The sequence below is a fragment of the Verticillium dahliae genome, genomic scaffold (assembly GCF_000150675.1).
Source record: "Verticillium dahliae VdLs.17 supercont1.9 genomic scaffold, whole genome shotgun sequence".
Taxonomy (NCBI): domain Eukaryota; kingdom Fungi; phylum Ascomycota; class Sordariomycetes; order Glomerellales; family Plectosphaerellaceae; genus Verticillium; species Verticillium dahliae.
The window spans coordinates 1,099,109-1,116,999 of NW_009276929.1; the positions used below are offsets into that span (position 1 = coordinate 1,099,109).

The window sequence follows — 17,891 nt, forward strand, 5'->3', positions numbered from 1 at the left end:
CACCCGGCAGTAGAGATTACCGGCGAGTTGCCGTTGTGTTGTGGCGACAAGAGGCAGGCCTTGCGCATACATGGAATACCCGGCCTGAACTAGTTCATCGGCCATCTGACTTGCTTCAACGTCCATATCAACGAAGTCTTGTACGCGATACTGCATCGCCGCGAGATGTCCTGATAGTCGAGCACTCACCTGGTCCCACCGCTGATCGTGTGGGCTGGCAATAGGACTTGGTGGCGACACGGGGCCGGAGTGTCCATGGCCAAAGTTCTGGCTGGTCTCTTCGCCGCGCTTGCCAACGTTGATGCTGTCTGGAGCATCATGTTGTGCGCATGGTGGGACATTCCCCTGCTGATGGCCAAGTCGTAATCTCTCAATAACATCCTCTTTTTCCTGGTATTTCCGCTTCAAAGACTTGATCTCAGTGCGTAGGCTTCGTTTGGTGCGATGGTGTCGGGCCTCATAGTTGCACTGGAGGCTGCGTTGGGCGCATCGTGAGCAAGGGGAGGCGCCATCGCACTGCGAAAGGCTGTCAGTCTTGTGGTTCGCTGTACTGATTTGGTGAGGAGGGCCAAACCCTTGTCTTCTTTGCGCGGCATGCATCGCAAGCTTCTTTGATGCAATGTCGACGGGTTACACCAAGGGTCGAGCTGCGTGATGGCGATGGACGGTTGGGAGGAGTCCTTTGGTGCAGCTGGAATTCGTGCCATATTTGAGGGAGTAGATAGGACGTTGGTGCGTCCGACAGAAAATGAACGCAGCTGGTGCCATTAAAAAGACCGCCGTTGAAGGATACAGGGTATGACACCTTAATGACGTAGCCCCCATCGACCCCAAGTTGAGCGCCGGGAGGGTACATCCTTTAAAGGCTTTTTTGTGGGGGGGGGGGGGGGGTTGCCGGTACTTCGTATGCAATATGCCGTATGAAGTACTGCTTGAGGGGATGCGGGATGGTTTGTGGGTGCGCCCTGACCAGAGTTGGACGGGAGGGGGAATGGGCCAGAGCCCAAACTAAGTGGCATGTTCGTCGTTCGACAATGGAGACGGCGTGGATGGAAAGGTGGAGGAGTATCGACGTCTCAGGTCCCTATTACCGACACCCCGTCCTGCCGGCTACCACGCCTGGCAGTCAAGGTCGGTATGCTATGTCAAAAGATGTGCTGTCACTGCCACTGATCGCGGGGCTTACATGAGATAGCGACGGCGAGGATGGATTCTCTCTAATATTGAGCCTCCCGTCATACATGTTAGCGTAGTGTCCCACCTGTCAAAACAGTCATTCCTTACGTGTACCTAACCTACCTGGTGGGTGTGGAAATAAAAAAAGGCGTGAGTCAACGATCGTTAGGCGGGGTAAAACCTATTGATTGATGACGATGTTGGGGGTAACGGGCCGCAGATCCTCCGCGCGGTTTCCTTGTTCGTGCCAAGTATGCCTTGTTCAAACACCTGCTTCTGCAGGTTGCGGAATGATGCCTTTGGTATGCCACCTTTTGCGTTGGCCTCCGCGCCTGCGCCGTCGTGCTGTCCGCATATTCCGAAACCTAAGCTCAACGTTGAGGCTAGCATTACCGCAAACATCAAGAAGCAATCTGAAGTCAGCAACCATACGCCTCAGGGTTTTTACTGATCCTACTCCTTCTTCGTGGTGCCGGGGAGCCCTGTCTGGTTCTTCGCTTTGGCCGTCAGTGTCGTGGAGTCGGTTCACGCGCTCTGGCGCCTCGGTCCTGGTTGGGCCGAGGAGGTTCCCAAGGAGGTGGTCCAACGCCGCCAGACAGGCTAGAGACATCCGGCTGTATCCTTGACCAATAAGAAGCAGGATTTTGAGTCCCCCAGAAAATTTGCACGCAATCTAGCACTTGAGCCCTTCGGTGCCCACTTCGCCATCAGAGCCGATGTTGGGACGGACTTTGAGACCGATTAATAGGAGCACGTGATTGGGTTAGGGACAATCTCCCCCCCCCCCCCCCCCCCCCGGGGAATGTTCCAGCCCGTTGGTCAATGGTTGCCCATACCAAGTATGCCCATCTCTACCATAGTATATATCCTGCATGGTGTGAAGTGGGGATTTTGTCCCCCTTTCCCATGCGCGGCCTGCAGCTTGACACCTTTCTCATTCCACTTTTCGTTTTCGTCTCCATATTGCCCGTTTCTTAGCCCTCAGCCTGCTCGCCTCACAGGGGCGTTGGTCATGACGTTTGGTTTTGCGGCTCAGGAGCCTATATGAAGCCGCAGCAAGCCCCATGCGATTCGCTCTCAGGGGATGGAATCGAATGCCTTTCCATTGCCAAGAACATCTACTCCCAAGAAGACCACCGACGCCGATTTCGAATCTGTTCAGACTTCGTTACTATCGTAAGAGCTTCACCTCTCCTATCTCCGACCTAGCCTATTACAGACTCCTTACTTGTCTCGAGCTCCTGAGCCCTAGCTGGGAACATACTGCGCAACCTACCTTGCCGACCCCTGCCCACCAAGCAACCGGTCTATTTGATCAAACGATATCACACAGCGACTTCATCACTGCCGTCAACAGCCTGACACTCTATCCAGCTGGCTAACACCAGTTTTGTTGCTTTGAGGACGTTTATCCAACTCTTTGCGCTCAATCTTTTCAACCTCCGCTACTGGCCGCCAGGCTGCATCTGCCCGGCACCTCCGACCAAGACGGCTGTCAAAGAGTTCGGTGGGGATACTGTCTTACTCGCGCAGCTAGCTACAGCCATGTCTCCGTTAACACGCAAGGCTAAGGCTAAGGCCAAGGCCACCACTCTACCAGAGGCGCGCTCCTAGGACAGCATCAGCAACGCTTCGCCTCGGGGTGCCACTTCTCCCGACTCCTTCATCGACCTCAACCCCGAGAATCAGTCCATGGCTCCCCATGATGCATTACGCAGAGAGCAGAGTACATCACATCAACAGCTTCTGCCGCAACCCCCTTCCGCCCTGCTGAATAGACGCGACCGCCGTCTCAAGACATCCTATACCGAACAAAAACAACCTTCGGTATCCAAAGCAGTCGCCCCGAGGGTTGCGGACAAACTTCGTACTTCGGTCTCTTCAATCGACTCCTCCCTCTCCGCGACCGACAATCCACCATCCAACTCCGACAAGAAAACGCGACGCTGCCCGCAAATGCCGCGTTCGCAAGCAGCGCGGCATCGAAGATCTGCAGACACAGGAGGCCGCCATCGATGCCGTGAACCAGTGCCTTAAGGATCAGTACACTGAGCTGCGCGGCGAAGTTCTTCTGCTCAAGAATATGATTCTTCATGACATGCTCGTTGATGGGTTCCAGAAGCTGTACCATTTCCCCGGCTTGTAATCACTTGAGACCTTCCCCGCCAGACGACTGGCGATATCAGCCCGGCCACGCTTTGGCTCTCGGGGAATTGGCATGCTCTAACACTTGATGGAACTCTTGAAGGTAAGTGTATAAATCTCGATGCTTTGCCCTGAAGATCTAATCATCTTTTCAGAAGCCTTTGAACGGACATCGAGGGATAGCGCTGAGGAGCTCAAGGATACGTTGGAGAAGCTCAAGCGGCAGTAGATATATCTCATAAGAAATGAGCCAGGAATACGTGTTGTAGTTGCCAGGCCTGATACATCGACTCATCTCCTTTGCAGCTGTTCATCACTCCCGCACACGAACCTAATGAAGTGTTCTAGTTCTTACAAGTTGCCTATGCCGCCGCTCCACGTCGCCTGCCCAGGATGTTACATACCGCTCCTTTGCTGCTTGTGGCGAGCCGCCTCAGTTGCTGGGCAACAAACATCATCAAAGTTGCTCGGCCGCTATGACATATTGCTGAATTTCGCTACTTATTTTGCTGACAGGCTTCGCGATGCTTCTGTAATGCTCCGCTTGGTTGTCGGCAGTCCATTAATCCGCCGCGACAGCTACGTGCGCATCTTTCAGACCGTTATTGACCTCATCTCTGCCGAACGGGTTTTTCTGCAGATGGAATCCGTTGATTTTCAGGAACATGTCTGCCGCCAGAAGCGCGGCCCTTTTGTTGCCATCCTGATAAGCATGATTCAGGATAATTCTTGCTGCAAGGATTCCCGCTAGCTGAAAAATATCGTCCTGGCCGTGGTAGTACTTGTTGTTCTGTGACGAGGAAAGTGCGGACTCCAGTAGCGGTAGTTGCGTCGGGCTGGCACGAGTGACATGGGTTTCATAAAGCTTCATGATTTGAGAAGCGCTGGGGAAGCGAAGAACTCTGCTGGAGGATGAAATGATGGCAATTAAGACAAGGGCTGAGGGGGAGCTGAGATTTTCTATCTCTGAAAAATTGAGATAATAGCCACATTTGAGAAAGAGGGTTGGGAATCTCAAGCAAGTTTATATGCTTCAACAATGGTCAGAGGGAAGGTTGGGCGTCAATCGGCGACGGTAGTTGCTCTATCATGACCGTAGACAGGGAGATGCCCCGAAATGGTACAGATATCCGACACGTAACTAATAGCCCCGCAGCCTACATCATATAAGCGCCGAGATGGTATCATCGCCGTCTCTCTGCCCCAATCCCTTCTGTTTTGGTAGAACCGCATGTGTTGCCGCCAGGAGGCGGCGGCTTCGCGCCCAATTGCGAAACAAGCACACCTACATTGAGCTATTCGCTTCACGTTCTAACCACTACCTGAGCGCTTAATCATGGGGGAGTTCACTTTAAGTGGCCGGCCCTCTCTTTCTTGGCTGGCTAGAGCTTTGTAGCTCCTCGTTCACAAACTCTGCTGGAGCAAGGATTTGGGGAGCTTTAGTCTATTTGACATGCGGTTATGCCAAACAATTCCATTACATCACCTGCGCACCTGCTTCAAAACGCTCCCTGCCATGATTAACAGCTTCATGCCCGTGTTTGCCTGGGCTTGCCACGATGGCATTTAGCGTTATCAAATCACCATTTACGACGACGCAGCTATTTTAGGTCTGCATTGGTTCAGCTCGGGGCTTGGGGTTGGCGGCCATGCTTGCTATATGCCAGGGGGGTTCGTTTGAGGTAGCGGGGGGAAGGACGACAGCGCGGAAGCCTCGCGCAACGACTAAGTGAAGAGGATATCGACCTATCCGAGTGCCAGTATGCTTGGGATCCAGAATTGGACCTTATTGAGGAGCCCCTACAGAGGTTCCAGAACTAGCGTGGCCAAGAAACTATGTCTCGTCGTCTTTGAGCACGGCCCATGAGGATCTGGAGGTGCGATGTTGACCAGGTACATCAAAGTGGAACCCAATACTTACAGACGTCAGATCCGGACCTTCACGAAAGTAGCCATCCACTTCGCCTGGGACTCGACCTTGACTGAGCCTGACTGAAAGCAAGGGTATTAGGATAACAGAGAATGGCAATATCCAGCAACTCCACCGGCTATAAGCACGATTCTGGCTATATAAGAAAGCTGCGCTCCTCCACGGGTCGCCATGGCGCCGGCGTCGCTATGGGCTTCACGACAGTCAGCAGTCTATCTGATTGACCTTTCGGGGCGTGTTCTGGAGCTTTTTGTGGCTTGGGATTCCTGAAGGTTTCGTTCTCGCTGGTGCTGATGTTTTTTTTTTTGGTTAGCTTAAGCTCTGGTTGGGGTGGGATGGTTGACGTCACAATTGAATACTGTTGAGTGTGTTTCACTGCTTACGTGAACCCAGTCCGTAGCTTTGGTTGTGCCTGAGAGTTCTGGATTCTAGATTCGGTGGTGTAAGTAGCTTGATTAGTTCGTGTGTGTAAGTTCTGTCTATCTAAGTGCTTCCAGCGCTCAGTGTATATGGGATTTACTGCTCGTCCGATCACGTGGCCATAAATCCACATGATCCCCCAATCCAATACTTGGTTCACCAATTACTAAAGTCACGTGAAGGTCTTCTTGCAGTCAGTTCATTAACACGAACCCCGCTTCTTCCTTGTAGATTTTCATGAACAAACAGCGCCTGCTCATTCATGCAATTCCTATGGTACTGAGCTATGAATCAAGTTTGTCAAAACCCATATTCTGTACTCGACCTTCATGAAACCTTATAAAAGCATTTTGCCTGCTCCCGCCCATTGGAAAGCGGCCGATTCGCTATTCCAGCAGTCACGTACGCCCTTCGACAATTCCAGCCCGATACCTAAGAAGCGAGGTCCTTTGACCATTGTGGCATGCTCTACGTGCCGCCAAAAACGTACGAAATGTGATGGCCACCGACCTGTATGCTTTGCTTGTGCCGACGCGAGCTTCCAAGCTGCAGCAGAGTGCTTCTATGACCTTGAACAAGGTGTCACTCGGCTCGCCGCTTTGAGAAAAGAATACTGCGAGCTTAAACGTCGCGTTTCCCTCTTGGGAATTTTTTTCCAATTCCCCGCTTTGCAGTCCGCAGAGGCAAAGGTAAGGGTCATCAGGTGGATGAGGGAAATCGATTTAGATCAAGATGTCGACCACTTCCTTACCTCAGATGGCCCCAATCGACTCCTCCTATCGAAACCTGGTCACGGTGATCGCGATGTCGAAGTCCCAAAATTCAAGGCAACCGAAAGTTATATGGAGCTTGGGACTGTGTCCATAAATGATGAAGTAGACATCTTATTCGAAGATCTGTAAGAGACCCACGCATCGAAGATTGGCCTTATGTTTCGAAAACTGACCTACAACTCAAAATTAGGTTTGATATCATAGAGCCCCTTGACTGTTCGTCACGGCTATCGGTGACTTCAGAGACGATGCTATTTATTCTAAAGGCTGAGATGGAAGACTGGCCTGATGAAATTCTCGTAAAAAACCAACAGTTGGATTGGGGGGATGATTCTGACCCAGCAATGTTCGAGAGTACCTCACTGTAATAAGCTGGCCGTCGAGCGACTCGTTGGGACGAGGTCTTGGACGTATTATTACTCCTAAAGAGAAGAACAAAGGGATAATTTAATTAGGGTTCTGTATACACCGAACTGTCTCTACACTGTTTCTCCAAGATTGATTCTTTGCCTACAGCCTGTCAGCCCTGCTGCGGTTACCACCAACCCCTGTAAAGCCTACCCTTCTGACACATTGCCTCATCGCGAGCGCTGTCAGCACGTCTACCACTTTAATCGCAAAGAGAGCAGGAAAACGGAATCTTGTCACAACCGAACACTCCACGACGTGGCGAACATCGTTAGATGGCTGCGAAAAGATCAAGGCTGATGAGATTATACCAGCCCATCCTCTCATCGGGCTAGCTAGCAGCGGTTATTGGTGCTGTGGGGTTCCCCCGGGAGACGAGTTGTCGAAGACGGCTGCGAATGCCAACAGCGGAGCCGACTTGGCCTACGCACAGGGTTGCACCCTCCGACGATGGCGACGCTCTCTATCTTCGATGGACACCCTACAGCATGAAAATGCCGACGTTCCGCCACGGCCGCATTCGCATCCTCAACGCTGGCTTTGTTCTCTACGCAGACGTCATGCCCGATAAGACCTTGGACTGGACGGCCTTTCAAGTTGCTGTCCTTGGCGGGGCCGGCGACTTCGTCTCGGACAGTTGGGACCCCATGCACGGCTCTGACGATGATGAGCTGGAAGGCATCACGACGTGGTTCGACGATTTTAGCTTCAAGTCGGAGGGCAGGCTCGTGCGAGCCAGACGTTCCGTCCCGGCCGGGCGGCTGGGTACGACGCACTCGCGCCGAATGTCTGATGCTGCCAGTTCCAACTCAGCAATCATCGCAGACTCATACAGACTTCTGAGGTCTGCTTATGGGTGCCTGCACACATGATCATGGAGACGGAGCAGCAGATCACTGGCCATAGACACCGTTGCGGAACCAGAACGACTGTTCAGACAAGACGTTCTCAACACGACGGCCACAGCGGGCTACAGGTTGAGCAGGGAAGATGGGATGTGGAGCCCACCACAGAGCTCTATGATGGATCTCTTCTTCGTGGGTGAAGCTAGCATCGAAGATATCGTCCCCATGGGGTATAATATAGGGCATGGCTTGGCAGGCTTTCTGGAGTGGGCATCGGGTTACTCGTGATCCTTGGGGCAAAAGTATACCCCACGCTGCACTAGCAGAATGTGCGACATTGCACGTAGCGTCATCAGCGTCATCAGCGTCATCAGCGTCATCAGCGTCATCAGCGTTTTCAGTCTCAATGAATCAATTACGTATTGTCACCTGTGTCTCTACCCCCCCTTGCGAGAGCATCATAGTTACCGGGTATGCAATTTGACCTACATCATCACATTTATGAAGACAGCAATCAGTAGTGATGCGGGCATCCAGATGTCTGGTGCGTGGCGGTCAGCCAAGGAACCGACAAACCAGTCGCGGCCTTCCAAAGGCAGGGCGGCAAACGCGGCGTAATATTCGTCAGTATGAGACAGGTCGCACCACTAGGTGCCTTGTGTGCCTTCGCTACTATATATAGTCGTATTCACGACCTGCAGTCCTCATATGCTAGGCTTCACATATATCGCAACACCACGCGCCACCTGCGACGGAAACGCCCTGGACTCTCAATTCATTTCGGGAGAAGGACAGAAGTAGGAGACCCTCAGCGATATTTGGCCAGTTAAGACTGCTCTCAAGACCGAAAAGAACCAACATCCAAGAAGGTCATTCAACCTAATGCAGGAACCCCTAGCTATTTAGTTAGCCTCTTGAGTAAGGGGAAACAGGATATTTTCCCCCCTCACAACTCAAGCCGCCTAGAATCCCGAGACAACCAAACCTCAATATCAGGCCAGCGCCAGAATGACACCAAATGAATCATCCCAATTAGAGGGTACAACTCTAGTATAGCAGTGGCCAATCAAACGATTAACAGTACAGGGCGGGCACAATGTTGTAGTAGACGTGACTGAGATTCTTAAGGGGCTCGAAGACAAATATTTCGGCACGTAGACCCCGATAGTACTGTTTCCTATCTCTCTAGATCTAGTATAAACTGAGATCTTTGAAGAGCCAATAGATTACGTCACTCACACAATTAGTTATGACCGTCCTGAACCTTCCTCTTCCATTTCCACGAGACATAATTATGCCGCAATCGCTCAAAAAAAACACCCACTTCAGTAAGAATTATCGACGTTTCTCTGATAATTCAGCGTGACGGCAACGGACTCAGCCCTCGGTGCATTGTGAGCACATCGCCTAAGACATCTTCTGTCTTACAATGCTCACCATCTGCCGCTTCCTGACCTTCTTTTGACGCCTCAACTCCACCTGCTCCGACGACCTGAGCGGGACACCATGTACAGAGTGGACATGGTTCCGAAAGTGGTCCAAGTGCTGGAACTTTTCCTTCCTACACTTCGGGTGGTCGCAGCGTATCGGCTCGCCACGTTGCTCAGCGAGCTCCCGTTCTTCCAAATGATGGTCATCAAAATGGTCATTTCTGACCACGGGGCGACAATACTTGAATGTCCGCTGCCCGGAGGAAAGCCGCTCATCGCCAATGCAGCTCGGGCACTGAGTCGGGTCCATTAGTAGGGGGAAATCATCTTGCTCAGGTGTTTAGGCGTCTCCTGCTTGATGGATATGTTCATCTGCGGTCGGGTTCGTAAGCGTTCGCGCTTGATCGTCTCCCGCCTATCGCATAACGCCACCATTGTGTTAATAGCCTCGATTCGTAGCTGGTGAACTTCCGTCTCACTCAGATCCTTGGGCTGCTTGCATAAAATCTCGGCGAGCCGGGCCCGGTCGGGAATCTCGAGGTCAATCGCTGGCTCGACATACTCCTCTTCCTCCTCGTCTCGCGCTTGCCTCTCGATGTTCCAGGTTGGCCGGTTGTAGAAGTAATGTTTCCGATATTGGTCTACAATCTTGGCCTCACGCCCTACTCGCATCGTCCTGATTGTCTCTGTGAGCTGGCGGATCTTGACTTCATACTTGTGGCCTCGAATTTGATACGACCACTGCTTTAGCGCCGTCCGCTCTTGTTGCAGCTCAACAATCTCTGGGTCGGGGGGGAGATTCGCCCACACCTCTGCCGGGACCATATCTCGCTTCGCCCGAGGATCACGGGCCAGGCTGACGTGCGCGAACAAGCGGTACAATTGATCTTCAGTCTCTTCTTCCAGAAACGTGTTTTGCAAGTCGAACTGAACCCTCTCGTTGAGGTAGGCGCCGTGAAATGTGGCGAACTTCGAATCGTGGCGCATCATTTGATCGCGTACTACGTCAGGCGCATTTCCTGAGAACCCCTTATCAGTTGCGGTCCACTTTCAGACGCCCGGGGAAAGTTCTAATATACCATTAGCCGCATCAGACGCTCCTCTGCGGAAGATCTTGGCCGTCCAGCGCTGCTCGAACCCAGCGTCCAGACTTTGTCGACCAAGGTCGTCTCTGAATTTGCTGTGCAGCATGTCCTCGGTCTTGGACAGGTCTCCACCACGCCCGAAGCGCCGAAAAACAGGAATCTTCTTCACGTCTTCCTTCCACCGGAGCGGAGTGCATTTAGTGGAACCCCAGTTCTTCGTCCCGAGGACCCGTGTAGCGTTCGTCAAGCTCGGCGCGTCGAAAGCCTGGTCATGCAGCGCGAGGGCGATCATGATGCTGACGGGACAAAATATTAACTCCCTGGTGGGCGTGAAGGAGAAGATGGTGCTAGCCTCTGTTAACGACAGCATGGTGTGACGACAATGCCTGAGAGCTAGACACTTACGGTTTTGGCTTGTTGTCTGATCCCTTATGGTGAACAAACTTGATCGACATGACCGGGATGGCTCGACGCGTCACCGGGTGCTCGACAATCATCATGGAAATGTCCTCGTAGCAGAGGGCTTTTGGGCGTCCGCGCCCTGTGGTCTGCGTGCAGGGGATCTCGTCTAGGCGCAGGGACTCTTCATCTTGTGCGACTTCAGATTCTCCTCCTTCGTCCTTGTCGGCACTTTCACTGATGGTCTGTCGTCCTTCCGACGGGACAACCTTGAGGCCAAAAAGCTCTTCCATAGAGCCGTCTTGAGGTCGCTGCCGCTGGTTGTGAACTAGCTCGGCGATCCTGGCGCCAGTATAGCTCAGAATGAGGTAGCAACAGGCTTGATTAAGCCGGTGACGCTCGCCAGGAAAGATGCTAGTGTCATAGGCTATGTTGAACGTGAGGAGAACCCGCACCTCGTCTGCACCAACCACAGGTTTACCATTCACGTTTGGTTCGCGGAGGCCAAAGCGTGGGACCAATACTTGACGGTGGTACTGATGAAGTATTAGCAAGCCGGTTTCATGAAATCAGTGCAGTAGTGCCCGTACCTTGTAGACCTCCTTGGCATCATTCCTATCGACGTAACGGCCGGCGATGGTGGTGTACAGCTGCTGAAACTGTCGGATGTATACATGTGATGTTCCCCATGACTTGACGTTATAGTTGCCACAGACGAACAGGAAGAAGTCCATCGTTAGTTCGCATGTCAGGTTCTTGATCGTAGCCCTCCAGTCTCCAACGTTCGTCTCGGCGCACTACCTGGAAGGACAAAGTAAGTAGGCTGACGTCAAGCCGAGCCAGCATGACAACGCTGCAGAACTTACGGTTTCCCTTTCCCCAACATGCCAGACATATTGATCTCGGTCTCGTCGGCGAATTTCGGTTTAATAAAGCGAACGCTCTCGAGTCGTTTTCTGTGCGCGGCATGTTCCTCAACCGACAAAGGTAGGGGGCGATTGGACACGCGGCCGTCGGCCTCCCGCTGAGCGACAAGGTTGAGAAAGTCTGCATGATTGTTGTCAGGGGGGCCATTCGCTCCGGGCCGGCGAGCAGCGGTACAACGGCGCGAAGCCATTCGGACGGTCGCTGCGTGGGTACCGACAGGTTCGCTGACGAGGGATGGCAAAGGGCAGGCGTGGGTGTTCACGGTGGGATCATCAGAGGGTCGGCCACAGCGGATGTGAAAATGAAGTGAAGGGGGTCGAAAGGCGTTGCCGCCTTTTATGGCGTAAAATAATCTTCAAAGGTAATAAGGCCATTACCACTGGCAGGCCTCGGCCCACTTTGATCCGCGGGCGGCCGTGACACGGCGGTCGAGACTTCCATCATCTGCCTAAGTGAGTATTCCAAAGCCGAGTCAATAGCAACATAGAGTAGACTGAACGTCTTCATCCTCTAAAATCGGCAAGCATGAAGCTGTTGAGATGCCGCGAGGCTTGAGACCGGGTAGCGAAATGGGTTAAACGATTCTTTGGATGGTGCCACACTTCACCCCCGTCTAGGCGATTTGAGTGACTAGTGCTTTCCAACGCGGTTCAGTATTCTGTCTCATCTGCGAGCCAGCATCCGCCAATATGGCGCATAGCGGGGGCTGGACCGTGAATTCAATTACTTATGGCCAGCAGGGAATATTTGATACGAGGCTTGCCGATCTGGTTTTGTTTTTAACGTACATATATCCTGCATCATTTTTACGCCTCAAAACACTTCGTCGCCAATGTTTAATACTCATGTCTATTTATACTAGAGTAAATCCCTATACCAATCATAGCTACTTTCTCTCGCGAAATAATTCCATAGGATCAACATCGTCGTCTAATTTCGTTCACGAATTTGAGGCGAAGGGTAGGGAACATTGTGTGCATCAAGTTAATCTTTTCTCTCACACGGGCACCTAGGCTCCGCCCACACCCACATCATCTCAGTAGGGGATAGCGGAAGGGAGACCCATATCCCCTCTTGCATTTGCTTTGAAGGCCGTCAGTCATCCTAACGTGATTGAAGCCTGTCAACTTCCGCCTGCAGGCAACTCTTGGACAACTTGGCGAACTGCAGTGCTTGCATAATTCGGCGGCTGTTTTCATTGGCAACACGCGCACCTTTCTTCGATGATATCTTTGTCAACTTGTACAGTGCGTGGCAAGCCTTCTCAGCCGACTGCAACGACTGACGGTACTTTGGCACCACTTCCAGGCTGGGGCCTTTGATGCGCACCTTCCGATTGTCATGCAAGAAGCATCCCGGGCAGTCTGGCGAAACCCTAGCTGACAGTCCAAAGTGGGTCATGTCCGAGCAACCACTTGACGACGGCGTGTTTGAGAAAATGGGCTGGGCGATGATTTGGTAACCTACATGGGATAGAAAAATATGCTTCAACACCTCTTTCCAGAAGCCGTAGTCAATGCTGCTCGGGAGGTCGCACTCTGCTATGAGGAGAATAGCCGTGACCAGGAGGTACACACCGGAATCGTGAAACTTCGGGCGGATCAGCGGAGCTGAAATTGTGACGAGCAAGCCGGGTTGTGTCTTGTGGTAGTCTTGAAAATATTCTATCATGGCCTCGCGCCTGGACAAGTCGGGAAGTGATTCGTACACGGTCAGCCCGGCTGCTGAGTAGTAGCCGAGAGCCCATTGACCGTCTTGAAAGACGGGCAAAAGAGTCAAGTTGGATTCCGGGAACACTTTCGTGTTTTGATCCAGAACACTGATTCTCTGTTGGTGCTGACAAGTGATGATATTCAAGACATCGTCAACATTTTGTTTACTCAGACGGGTCTGGTCCTCCGTGGTCTAGCGTGTCAGCAAGTCAACAAGAAACAGGACGGGCAGATCTTACTGCCATGCCGAGTCTAAACATTGAAGATTTCTTCGTGTTGTGATACGTGTTTGTGTTTACAGATGAACTGGCGCCGTTGCTGCCCTTGATGGTCCAACCGCGAAGCGATTTCAGTAGAGAAACGGGAGAAGCAGCCGTTGCCCCATCTGTTTTGATCTTGGACGGGAGACAATCCGGCACTTGCGTTGACACTGGTAGGAGCTTCACGGCTCCACCAGTCTTTTGAAACTTCAACGTGGGCACAATGGCGGGAACCTGCTTGCCTTTATCGTTGTCACTTGCTCGCTTCGACTCATTCACTTTCCATTTCACTTTCCGTCGTTTGAATGACCGCTCATCAGAAGACAATGCGTCATCAGAAGATGATGATGTATCACTGGGGTGCGGACGGATGAGTCTTTCTTGACTGGTAAGGCGTGGGCCCTGTCGCTTTCTCTTCTGGGCATCCATGATGCAAAGCTTGAGATATCTAAGGATCGGTGGTTCTAGAGAACTGGGCGGACAGTAAGGTGCTTTATGCCCCTTTCCACACCTAGGGCGGGTTGAAGCCACCCGCCACGGTCGTATAATCAAATCTCAATATGAGCAACAAAGAAGATCACCGCAACGCAAATCATCTACTTAAGGCTGCATGCAGTCAGTACTCTAATAAACGTGTATCTGGCCTCCATCTCGATCCCGCAGACTGACTCTGATATTTCGAACTTCGTTTAGTACGTCGGCACTGGCGTAGAGGATGTATCGCCGAGCACGAACCTAGGGGGAGGTCACAGTTGAATACTCAATATTAAACTACAAGGCCTGCGTAGCTGCCTTAGCCGATGTCTCCACTCTCAGCACACCACAACGAAGGGACCATGGGCATTCCGTGGACTATTACGTGAGCAGGATTTCTCTTGATCGTCCAAGAAACAAGCTTCTCTGCCAGCATACCACGAGACTTCTGTCCTCTCTGCCCTTTCCGACGGCTGGTCCAGACTACACCGTGACGGAAGGGTTACGGTTTAGTTCCCTCATCTTTTCCTGTCTGCGGCTTCCGGCGGATGTGTCCAGAATCTCTTCGTCACAAGGACTTGGAAGAAGCCTAGGAAGTCGGCTCCAAAGCAGCACACATTTGATGAATGGTGAACTGAGGCTTAGCTTCAGTTTTTTATGATGCCAATCCGCTCTATCTCCAGGAGAACCCTCCAATGTATGCCCATCATCTCATTTGCAGATCATGATCGTGATTGGCGCTTGAATGATTATCCCTTCGTTCGACCACTCATAGAACCTCCTGTCTTGCGCTTCTCGGGATCGCCAGCTGAACTAGACCGTTACACCGCATCCATACTCCAGCAAGCACGAACCCGTGCATCCAGTTATGGCCCTGCCCGGCAAGGTCACACCTGCCAGGCAACCACCGCTCTGGTGCTTTGTAGAGATACAGCGAGGCCCCTATTGAGTTGAGCAACGCCAAGCCAAGAAACGATCTAAGACCCATTCTCTCGTCGAGCTCCGCAAGCCCGAATGCATACAAGCCGTGGAGCACCGGCGCAAAGAGACCGATACCGAAACATGTATAGACAAGAACACGCGGTTGTTGGTCCCCCGTCTCACGAAAAGCAGGTCGTAGCGTAGCTAGGCCGCTCAGCACGGCGGAGGCCGACATAAGAGTCAGATGGACCGTGTATGCAGTCCGCTGGCATCGAAAGACAAAATGGGCGCCAGAAAGTCCAGTTCCCCACATTAACAAGACGATACCTAAGTGATCCATCTGGTTGCTAAGTCTGTAAACACTGCGGCTGTGGTTACTGAACGTATGAAAGGCTGCAGAGAAGAAGAAGCATAAAGCCACTGACATGTCAAACATGCCGATGGCAAACCTATCGGAGGTCAACAGAGCAGTGGTGTCGTCTTTGATACAATCATCGAAAAATTGATGAAGAAACCACAGCGATCCCAGGGCATGCGACCAAATGTTGACTTTGTCACTGGTCAGAGAGGCGATGTTCATCGCATCTAGTATGAAGCTACCGCACCTGTTTCATTGTGGAGTTCAAGTGTACTTTGCAAACATTGCCAGTACGAATACGACACATCACTATGCGGTCGATTAACGTCGCGTCTCATATTCGGGCATTGAGGGCACACTACCGATAGCCCGAGAGAATGAAGCTGTTGTCCCTGTGCAGTGTTGTGGCCGAAAAGCTGGCCTCTGCTAAGCGTGTATTGAACAGTGAGCTCGTCGTGTAGGCGATGCGGGACGAAGTCGATAGGATTTACAACACTTACGGACAGGGTGCAGGGCTGGCGTATCCGTCTCGAACCGAGTCCTTTCGTGTTGAATTTCCATGTTGCAGTACAAGCTTGAAAAAAATCACTAGTGTGTAGTATGGACTATCGGAAGATGTTCGTGAACAAGAAAGAGTGAGCAAGAAGGACTCGCCGGCAAGTCGCAAGTCAAGAGTCCAGCAATGCATTTGCAAGATCCAATGTGCTGAGGGCAGCAAATCGCGAGTGAGCCCAAAAAACCCTACCGTCCCGGGGGCACCACGTCTTATGATACATGTCCTAGACATGATCGGTGCCAACGTTATCGAAAGCCTGTTGCCTTTAGCTGCATCGGAAGTGGTCTGCTCTGCAGTGTGTTGTCTTGCGGGACGATCACCCCGACAGGAACATAACCGCTCGTAACGTCAGGGTTGCAGTGTCGGTCTTGCTTCGTTGATCATCAGGCCGTGATGGTCAACGTGGGGCGTCTTGACCAATCGTGCGTGAAAGTTCAGCGACCCATGCCCTGAGATGTGAGATGGGTCATAGTGCAAACCTTGTTTTGTTATCAGCAGTGGAACCGACGGTGCGCGATCTCACCTTTGACGTCTGACAATTGCCATCTGACAACCGACGTCCAGCAATTGACGTCCGGCTATTGGCAGCCTGCGTCCCGGATCCATGGTGGGACATGCCTCGCCCATGATCAACTCTGGCTTATGACCGACAACGAACATGCAACATGGGACGGCCGCCTGTTGCCCTCGCTATTTAGCTCGCAGGGCGACCGTCGCCTGTCGTGGCGGCGCACGACATGCTCCCACTTCTCATAACCGGTCATAACGCGCAAGGCAGCGTGATAACCCAGTGTCCAAGACCGACGCCCCCCCACAGCCACCAAGACGATGAAGTTCCTCCTCCTTTTCCCTCTCGTGCACGCCGGCGTGCTGGCCCTGCACGACGGCCCCTGCATCTGCATGTCAAGTCCTGTCGTCGCCCTCGAGGCCGGTCGGTCGGTGGTGTCTGCCGAGTACGTTGGTCCGTTCGCGTGGAGCGTTGCCGGGTGTGATGCGGCTCGCAGCGAGTGATGCTGTTGGTGTGGCCGTTGGCGCAATGCTGCTCGCTCGTAGGGCGTGGTCGTGGTGTGGGTGGCATGGTCTGTTGCTGTTGCTAACCGCAGCTTCTAGTGTGGAGGACGCGCTGGATCGACGGTGCGGGGCCACCCTCCAGTTCGACAATCCGGACTTCCTCCCCGTCAGCTATGCCTTCGAGGCCATTCCCTGCTCAGGTCGCAGGGTCGCCAGCTTTGTGGTGCCGACAGGGGCGCCCAGCGGCGATGCACACATTACATGGTAGGATGGCGCACCTGCATGCCCAACTGGTCACGCCTGAGCGATCGCGCCCGACGGACGAGACGGGCGACGAGACGGGCGCCCAGGACAGGCGACCAGGACAGGCGACCAGGACAGGCGACGCGACAGACATCCGCGCTAACAGGTTTCTAGGCAATGCGCGGGATTACCGCCAACGTGCTCTCACGCCACGATCGCCGGAGGCCGCGGCGACCCCCACCTGCCACTGGTGAATGTCGGCCGGATTGGGTGCGTGTCGGAGTCGGTGGTGACACGGAGTACGCTGGCGACAATCGTGCGGTCGTCGACGACGTTTGTCTCGACGGTGCCGACGCTGGTGACGCAGACGACGACCGACTTTCGCGTCGCGTTGAGCAGCGCACCTGGCTCGAGCAGCGTGCCAGGCTCAGGCAGCACACCTGGCTCAAGCAGCGCGCCAGGCTCAGGCAGCACACCCGGCTCAAGCAGCGCGCCAGGCTCAGGCAGCACACCCGGCTCAAGCAGCGCAATGACCAGGATGAGCACGGAAGGATCGGCGCCCGAGTCAGACGGCGCGCCACCAACGGGGGCGATGTTGTCGGGGTCGGGATCGCTGGCGTCGGCGACATCCTCCACAGGGTTGCAGGCATCACCAACAGCGAGCCACACGTCGACCAGAACCGGGCAAGCTCCGGCGGGCGCATCGACGCCATCGGCTGGCGCGCCCCTAGACGGACAGACCACACCCGGCGCGCAAGCGAGCGTGCCCCCGGCGGCGTCGTCGTCGTCGTCGTCGCTCTTCCAGGTCAGCATGGCGT

At 53.2% G+C, this 17,891-nt stretch overlaps 7 protein-coding genes across 7 annotated transcripts; 2 read left to right on the forward strand and 5 right to left on the reverse strand.

Moving 5' to 3' along the window:
- Positions 1–89: 89 nt before the first annotated feature.
- Positions 90–600, reverse strand: VDAG_05252 (uncharacterized protein; the record flags this gene model as incomplete). Its single annotated transcript, XM_009654988.1, has 2 exons — positions 90–113; positions 190–600. The coding sequence occupies 2 exons, from the start codon at positions 598–600 to the stop codon at positions 90–92; spliced, it is 435 nt and encodes a 144-aa protein (XP_009653283.1).
- A 1,486-nt stretch (positions 601–2,086) lies between these two features.
- VDAG_05253 (uncharacterized protein) lies at positions 2,087–4,072 on the forward strand. The gene is made up of 4 exons (XM_009654989.1): positions 2,087–3,241; positions 3,346–3,424; positions 3,477–3,546; positions 3,838–4,072. Exon 1 carries the CDS (start codon positions 2,869–2,871, stop codon positions 3,211–3,213), a length of 345 nt encoding a protein of 114 aa, XP_009653284.1. The 5' UTR covers positions 2,087–2,868; the 3' UTR covers positions 3,214–3,241; positions 3,346–3,424; positions 3,477–3,546; positions 3,838–4,072.
- Positions 3,884–4,192, reverse strand: VDAG_05254 (DOC family protein; the record flags this gene model as incomplete). Its single annotated transcript, XM_009654990.1, has 1 exon — positions 3,884–4,192. The coding sequence occupies one exon, from the start codon at positions 4,190–4,192 to the stop codon at positions 3,884–3,886; it is 309 nt and encodes a 102-aa protein (XP_009653285.1).
- A 1,055-nt stretch (positions 4,193–5,247) lies between these two features.
- On the reverse strand, positions 5,248–5,424 carry VDAG_05255 (uncharacterized protein; the record flags this gene model as incomplete). Its single annotated transcript, XM_009654991.1, has 2 exons — positions 5,248–5,313; positions 5,380–5,424. The coding sequence occupies 2 exons, from the start codon at positions 5,422–5,424 to the stop codon at positions 5,248–5,250; spliced, it is 111 nt and encodes a 36-aa protein (XP_009653286.1).
- Positions 5,425–5,921: 497 nt separating this feature from the next.
- On the forward strand, positions 5,922–6,915 carry VDAG_05256 (uncharacterized protein). Its single transcript, XM_009654992.1, has 2 exons — positions 5,922–6,569; positions 6,635–6,915. Exons 1-2 carry the CDS (start codon positions 6,001–6,003, stop codon positions 6,810–6,812), a joined length of 747 nt encoding a protein of 248 aa, XP_009653287.1. The 5' UTR covers positions 5,922–6,000; the 3' UTR covers positions 6,813–6,915.
- Positions 6,916–9,436: 2,521 nt separating this feature from the next.
- On the reverse strand, positions 9,437–11,728 carry VDAG_05257 (uncharacterized protein; the record flags this gene model as incomplete). Its single annotated transcript, XM_009654993.1, has 5 exons — positions 9,437–10,146; positions 10,207–10,559; positions 10,618–11,147; positions 11,202–11,379; positions 11,478–11,728. The coding sequence occupies 5 exons, from the start codon at positions 11,726–11,728 to the stop codon at positions 9,437–9,439; spliced, it is 2,022 nt and encodes a 673-aa protein (XP_009653288.1).
- Positions 11,729–14,605: 2,877 nt separating this feature from the next.
- Positions 14,606–15,984, reverse strand: VDAG_05258 (hemeolysin-III family protein). The gene is made up of 4 exons (XM_009654994.1): positions 15,764–15,984; positions 15,626–15,689; positions 15,511–15,572; positions 14,606–15,454 (listed from the first exon to the last, which is right to left on the reverse strand). Exons 1-4 carry the CDS (start codon positions 15,822–15,824, stop codon positions 14,754–14,756), a joined length of 888 nt encoding a protein of 295 aa, XP_009653289.1. The 5' UTR covers positions 15,825–15,984; the 3' UTR covers positions 14,606–14,753.
- Positions 15,985–17,891: the final 1,907 nt, after the last annotated feature.

Bases quoted from the DNA above. Each gene is read 5' to 3' on its own strand.
- VDAG_05253 (XM_009654989.1), top strand. From the start codon at position 2,869: ATGGCTCCCCATGATGCATTACGCAGAGAGCAGAGTACATCACATCAA.
- VDAG_05256 (XM_009654992.1), top strand. From the start codon at position 6,001: ATGAAACCTTATAAAAGCATTTTGCCTGCTCCCGCCCATTGGAAAGCG. The intron at 6,570-6,634 runs GTAAGAGACCCA...ACTCAAAATTAG, and splicing joins GACATCTTATTCGAAGATCT to GTTTGATATCATAGAGCCCC.
- VDAG_05258 (XM_009654994.1), bottom strand. From the start codon at position 15,824: ATGGAAATTCAACACGAAAGGACTCGGTTCGAGACGGATACGCCAGCC. The intron at 15,690-15,763 runs GTAAGTGTTGTA...ATACACGCTTAG, and splicing joins GCCAGCCCTGCACCCTGTCC to CAGAGGCCAGCTTTTCGGCC. The intron at 15,573-15,625 runs GTAGTGTGCCCT...TCGACCGCATAG, and splicing joins TTCATTCTCTCGGGCTATCG to TGATGTGTCGTATTCGTACT.